This window comes from Chinchilla lanigera, unplaced genomic scaffold (genome assembly GCF_000276665.1).
Source record: "Chinchilla lanigera isolate Chin_1 unplaced genomic scaffold, ChiLan1.0 scaffold00023, whole genome shotgun sequence".
NCBI classification, from domain to species: domain Eukaryota; kingdom Metazoa; phylum Chordata; class Mammalia; order Rodentia; family Chinchillidae; genus Chinchilla; species Chinchilla lanigera.
In genome coordinates, this window is record NW_004955424.1 from 28,226,690 (window position 1) to 28,233,675 (window position 6,986).

The following is a 6,986-nucleotide window of genomic DNA, read 5'->3' on the forward strand; positions in this document are numbered from 1 at the left end:
CTTGCCAGGCAGGCGCTTTTGCCGCTGAGCTAAATCCCCAGCCCCTAGCATGGAAATTTCTAAAAATATGTCTTTTCAGTTAGAAATGCTTAGGGAAATATGTAAGTGTCAAATGATATAATGCCTTGAGTTTTCTTTAACATATTGTAATGGTTGATACATGTCAACTTGAGGAGTCTAGAAGCTTAACTAAGTAACTCAGCAGTTCTACATCCTAGGGTGAAAAGGACATGCCCTTACCACACTAGGATGTTGTTCACTGTGTCAATTTGAAAAGTTTAGAAGTTTAACTAAGTGACTCAGCAGGGGGTTAGGATCCTTATTTTGTATTCATCCTGAGCCTGTGCAAGAGGAGGGCATGGAGATTGTGTGAGTGGATAGCCTGCTTACAATATAAGGGAGGAAAAGAGGCTTATTCTCCCCTCATTTTATGTTCTTGCTGATTTTGCTATCTTCTGCTGCCTTGAACTGTTGCCCTTGGGCCATGCCACCCTGCCTTACAGCCAGCTGATTATGGACTGAAACCTTCACAAATTGTGAGCTAAATAAACCCTTCCTTCCTTAATTTTGGGTGTTGAGTATTTTCTTCCAGCAATGAGAGAAAAGTAACCAAGACAGAATTTGGTACCAGGAGTCGGGTTGTTGCTGTGACTATACCTGACCATGTGGTTCAAGAGCCTTTAGGAATGGCTTGTAGAAAGAATTTGGAAAGGTTTGGAGATGTCATCTGAAAGACTAGAGCTGGAACAACTTAGGCTGTTCTGTATGGGAGATTCTGGTCAGAGCTCAGAAGATCAGAAGGCTGATAGAAATTCTGCCAGCAAAGACCAGGCTTGGGAGGATTCTGCTGGGAAGAAGGACTGTATTGGTTATTAGACTCCAGGTGATGTGTGTTATGCTTTGGTAAAAAGTTTCTCTACATTTTGCTTGTGTCCAGAGACTTTGCCCAAGACTGAGATTAAAGGCAGTAGACTAATTAATCTGACAGAAGAAATTTCAAGGCAGTCTAATGTTGAGGTGGTGACATGGCTATTACTGGGGGCTTCTAGCCAGACTATGTAGAGAATCAAGAGCAAAGAGCCCAGCAGGATGATTTAAAATGTTAATCTGGCCAGAAAGGAAGCTCCAGTAAAGATGTAGACTGCAAAGATAGAGCTGAGATCTTGAATGCTGAGAAGGAACAGGAGAATATAAAACATGGCCTGAGTGTATCACAAGAAGCAGCAAGTCTCCACCCTTTGCAGCCTCCAAACTGCAAAAGTAAAAGACTTTGCTTTGAGAGGCAAGCCTCAGAGCACCATGTTTCAGAACGGCTGCAGCATGTTTCAGAATGGTGGCAGCATAGAAAATTTGTTCCTCAGAATTGGTCTCAGAGTGCCCAACAATCTAGGGACTCCACCCCTACAGCCAAGAGAGGAAAGCCTGGCTTTTGCTCCAGCTTGCAGCAGACCTTGGGATTATCCACATGGCACTGGTGTCATGTGCTCGCAGAATGCAAGAGTTATGGGGTTCAAAAGGCTTCCACCTCAGTTTCAGAAGGCTTGGGAGGCCAGGCAGTGTGCCCCTAAGAGGGCAGTATGTGAAGCTGTGAGTAAGAAGCGTGAAGTGTAGTGGAGACCTCAGAAGTTTGGAATAGCCAGGAATGTGGATCATATAAGGAAAGCTGCAAAGAGGGGCAAAATGGGCCTAAGAGAGAAGCCATGGGAGCTGTAATCACCAGAAGTGCCATAGGGGTGGAGCCATCTAAACCCTTTGGAGCTCACAAGTAGCCACAGATTGCTTCAGATACTGGATTTGGAACTACAGGATCTAATGTTTGCCCTGATGGATTTTGGACTTGCTTTGGTCCCATTCCTTTGTGTTCCCCTGTTTATAACTTTTGGGATGAAAATGTTTATTTTGTGCCATTGAATGTTGGAAGTGTGTAACTTTTCATTTGTACAGGGGCTTACAACTAAGAGTTTGCTTACATCTCAGAGGAGACTTGGGACTTGGACTGTTGCTGAAATGGTTAGGACTTTGACAACTCTTGCAGAAGGACTAAAATGCCTTTTTCACACAGGAATGTGCATGAGTCTTTGGGGGGCCAGGGGTGAAATGCTGTGGTTCTAATGTAACATAATGTTGATAGACTTAAAACTGGTTCTTAAGGATTGTTAAACCTGTTCTATAATGTTCAAGTGGTGAAATGATAAGAATAATGTCTTGTATCTAAAATCTTGTTTAAAGAAATGCTCTGGTTGCCAAGTTAACAAGGGGTGGATTGTTATGGTTGATACAATTTGTCAACTTGAGTGTAGAAGCTTAACTAAGTAACTCAGCAGTTCTACATCTTGGTGTGAAAAGTACATGCCCTTACCACTCCAGGATGTTGATCATTGTGTCAACTTGAGAAGTTTAATTAAGTGATTCAGCAGGGGGTCAGGGTCCTCACTTCGTAAACATCCTGAGCTTGTGGAAGAGGAGGACATGGAGATGGTATGAGTGTTAACCCATCCTAGTGGTGGTAACCGCAATACAATATAAGGGAGGAAAAGAGGCTGTGCTCTCACTCCCCTTTTTGCTCTTGTTGCTAATTCTGTCTTCTGCCACTTTGAACTGTTGCTCCTGTGCCATGCCACTCAGCCGATTATGGACTAAGACCTCCACAAACTGTGAGCTAAATAAACCTTTCCTTCCTTAATTTTGGGTGTCACTATTTTGCCTCAGCAACAAGAGAAAACTAACCAAGACACAAATTTTTGCCAAACACTGGGCAATGCCTATCCAGCACAAGGGAGACTGAAGCAGGAGGATTGCGGTGAGTTCAAGGCTAGCCTAGGCTACATAGTGAGTTCAAGGCCAGCCTGAGCTACATAACCAGACCTGTGTCAAAAAAGCAAGTAATTTATAAGCTGCTGATAATTGTTTCAAGTGAATGACAGGCACAAGACAGATCCTTGTTACTATTCTTTCCCCTTTGGTGAAATTTTGAAAAGTTCCAGAACAAAAGTTAAAAGAAAAGAAGACAGACCAATTATTACTAGACCAATTATGGCTAAAAGAATGTGGGCTCTACAGTGAAAGGCAGGAAGAGAAGAGGGAGCTGGTTGATTGAGGGTTTTTCCTTTCATCTCTTTGAGAGCCAAAAGTCAAGATGGATAACGAAGCCATGATACATCATCAGACATATCAGGAACAACTAGAGCAGAAGAAGGTTTAGGTTTTAAAAAATGTGCTTAACAAAAGAGGAGATGTGCACCAGATAACCATAAAAGACACAAAGATTTCTTGATTGGGAGAAAACCCCCAGACCCTACATCACTAATACCATACATACTTTGAAAAGAAGTAGAAAACCAGAATGAACATTCAGAGCAAATGGTAACAAAACATGATTCCTGCAAAGAAAAGAAAATTTCACTTGCTTGTATCCCTAGTGTCAACCATGTAGAAAAATCTTTTTTGAGGCAACTTTTCAGTTTTCATCCAATTTCTTACTGCCATAAAAATGCCAATGCTATTTTTGTTGTGGCTAAAGTTCTAAACTGGAAATGACAACACATAAATGTTCAGCAAGCTATACTGCTGCCTGACTACAGCACACGGGGGTTCACATAAATCCTCTCAGCAAAGGTATATCCTATAATAAATAAACATACAGCAAGGGGCACAAAAGGAGCCTTATCTGTTACCAAGGGCACAGTGAGTGACTTAGTTTTCACATCTTCCACTCACAACGTCTTCACTAGCAGAGGTTTGCTTGCATGTGATTTTGTTTTCTCTCTTTTCATGAAGGTAGTGCACAACAAGAACACTAGAAGTTTGATTTATACCCCAATAAAAAAGATGTAAAATGATTTACAGAATAATCATGTAATATAAAGTAGGCAGTGAGATAGCACACCAGTGAGTGAAAAATAGCCAGTGCAGGGAAATATGCACAATATCCTATAATGAATAAAAATACACAAGAATAATATACTGAAAATACATGATAAAAAGTACATCATGGCTGTGTCTGGATTGTGAAAGTAGAGATGTGAAAGTAGCTTGACCAACTCTCCAGCTATGCAAACCCCCAACCTTTGCCTCTGCTCCCTTTTTCTATAAAACCCTAAAACTTCTGTCAGACCTTGAAGACATATCTTAGACTTCTTTGATCTCTCCATCCCAGAATGGCCATGTTTGATTAAAGCTTCTTGTATCCTACACCATGTTTGGTATTACAGGGCAGGCGGCCAAGCCCAGGCAATTGAACTCTCCAGAGCCAGGGCTTTAGTGTTTCTGGTATGTAACTGATGAACCATCCATAGCCGCAGTGGGATTTCCTAGCAGAAAAAGTGTGTTTCTGTTGTTTTTAAAAATACAGACACATCTTTCCTGAGGTTATATGGAAATGCACAAAGTATGTTATCAAAGATATTAAACTAAGATCCAGTACTTAGTGTCGGAGGAAAACAGAACTCTGATTAGGCTTTGAATCTGATGCTAGAGGAAAGTGGTGTGATCGTGAGGGACATTAGGAAGAAAGATCAAGCAGAGAAGCTGCCAGGACCGGCAAGTGTGTGCGTGGCCACTGATGCCAGTACTTCCACCTCGGTAGCAGCCAGCAGAAAAGCCTTGTTTTAACTAAGGAGTCAGCTGGAGTCCTCACAGTCCCATCTGCTGCTCTCCTCATTCTCCAACAATTTGTAGATCTTCATTCATTAAAACAAATTGCCAAAACCTTTCTTCTTATTTAATATTTTAGACCAAAGTATTAATTTAAAAAATAATGTTGGGGCTCAAGACAATCAACTTAAAATGCTTTTGTATTCCAAGACAGATGGGATGCTAGCAGCGCAGGAGGAGCGCGACAGGTCTGACACCGTGCACAGGCAACAAGCTGTATTGCTGGGCCTTGGCTGCCAACTATGCTGACCTCTGGCCAGGGCTGGGCACTAGTGTAAGTAGAAGTGGAAAGTAATGTTCAGACTTAGTACTGAATCAGCAGGGAGGGAGGCTGGGGTACAGGAGGACAGGTGGCCTATAAACAGCAGTCAGTCCTAAAGATCTATTTATAAGACAGGAGAGATTAGGGAAACAATTTGCCTGCTCTGAAAGCGAGTGGCAGATGCAGACAGTGGGGCCTCCCTTCCAGCATGCCTCAGCCTCATGACAAATGGTGTGTCTGACTCCATTGACATTGACAATCCTCCACAGATGCTAAGACAGGAAAAAATAAAGGGCAAGGCAAGTCTGAGAAAAGCTACTTTACTGCTGCAGGTAAAAAGCTTTCATAGAGACAAAGCATATATTAGTAAAACCAGAGTGATGAGGAGCTCTCCGGGAAGGGTTTCAGAATTTCCCACAACAGACATTAACGGTTCTGCATTAGGCTTGGGACCAGGAAGTAAGTACAGCACAGTCTTACTCAGGGGTTGAGCGTTCTGTGTGGATTTCACCTGGGTCTGAAGATGAAATCTTACCAGAAGATAAAGTCTACCGACCTTTACTGAAGCATGATAGCAGCAGGTGGCCATAAGATCTTGGCAGCTTCTTACCTGGTCGTAGCTATCTTTTCTCCCTTTTTCCAGTCCCAAAATACAATACTGTGAAAATCGTCTAAACCAACCGACACCAGACATTTTCCATCGGCTGTATGAAAACAACACAAATATTAAGTGACTCATTTCTTCCAAAAAAATCAAAACATTTAACATACTGCAAAGAAGAATAAGAAATTGACCTTCACATTAGGCTCAAATACTTTAGAAACAGCTTATAGCAAAGGAACCGTAAGAGTGAAGTGTGTGAGTATGAGGCAAGCTTCCTGTTTCTAACACCTGCCACTCCTCCCTGAACTAAACTGCTGACCCAGCATTCCGGTCAGAGACACAGAGCTGTGGGACAGCCTGACAGGTAGGTAACAAAAACCTTGCCTATTCTGTGACAGATAAGCCACATGACATTTACTAGAAAAGCTTCTTGGTTTTGTAACTGAGTCTATTTTCAACTCTAAAAAAACTGGATTCAATTTAGCTGCTCAGGAAAGAGCATTATGAAGCTAAATTTAACTTCCTAAGTGCCTTCAAAAGATGATTTTACAATTTAAAAAGTTTTAAATTCATCTTTTATTTCAAATGTAATGTACCAGTTACTTCATAGGACATTTAGAAACTGTGGTAAAAGAAAATTTTTAAATCTTATCAATTCTTAAGTCTTACATATAATGTGTATCCTGTCTGTACTTTTCTTTACATAAGTGTGCTTTGAAAAAATAAAACCAGGATCATACCAAATAATCTATCATCTAAGCTTCTCTCATCTATCATATCACGAACATCTTCCCTTGTAATTTACAACATTATGAATGATTACTAGAATTTGGACATTTAGGCTGTTTTCAAATTTTAAATATAGTGAATATATAAATTTGAAATAAGAGTTAAATTGCTTCCCCCCCTCAAGACAGAAGAGGTGCAGCCAATAAACCTTTCCTTTTCTGCCTTGTCACAAGGCCAGATTCATGGGAGAAACATCTCAAGGTTGGCAGTCCCATCCCCCACCCTGAACCCATAGCTATGTGGTTGCTAGAATGGGCGATCCAGCTTCTTCCACATCCAGTTATCATGGTCTCCTGGACTACAGAGGACCAGCCAGTAGCGTACAGAAATACATGCATGTGAGAAAATGCCTTTCTCGGGTCCACTGGTCTACCTAGAGTTTCAACTGCTACTTTCAAAGGCAGGCTTGGGGTAGACTCCAAATTATGGTGACCAGGTAAAATAAAAGAAACTTTGTCAAATTTGAATTTCAGATAAGCAACAAATAATTTCTTCATATAAATTCCATGCAACAGTTCTATCTGTATTGTGTATTTATGTTTATGTTACATGGAATATATTTATATTTAAAATTATTTGTTTGTTGTTTATCTAAAGTTAAAACTTTTTTTTTTATTTTAAAGATAAAAGGAGGGAAACATTAACAGACATACAACATTTTACAACATATCACAAGCA

The 6,986-nt window shown here is 40.8% G+C and overlaps 1 protein-coding gene across 6 annotated transcripts in view; it reads right to left on the bottom strand.

Annotated features, from left to right (window-relative positions):
* The window catches only part of Eml6 (echinoderm microtubule associated protein like 6), a 336,360-nt gene that overhangs the window by 101,403 nt on the left and 227,971 nt on the right, over nt 1-6,986 (bottom strand). For all 6 annotated transcript variants that reach the window (XR_001234170.1, XM_013514625.1, XM_013514624.1 and 3 more), the window contains exon 16: nt 5,526-5,619. Coding sequence is in view for 5 of the 6 variants with exons in the window: in XM_013514625.1 (XP_013370079.1) it covers nt 5,526-5,619 (94 nt within the window). In the remaining variant the exon portion in view is untranslated. The remainder of the gene's footprint in view (nt 1-5,525; nt 5,620-6,986) is intronic.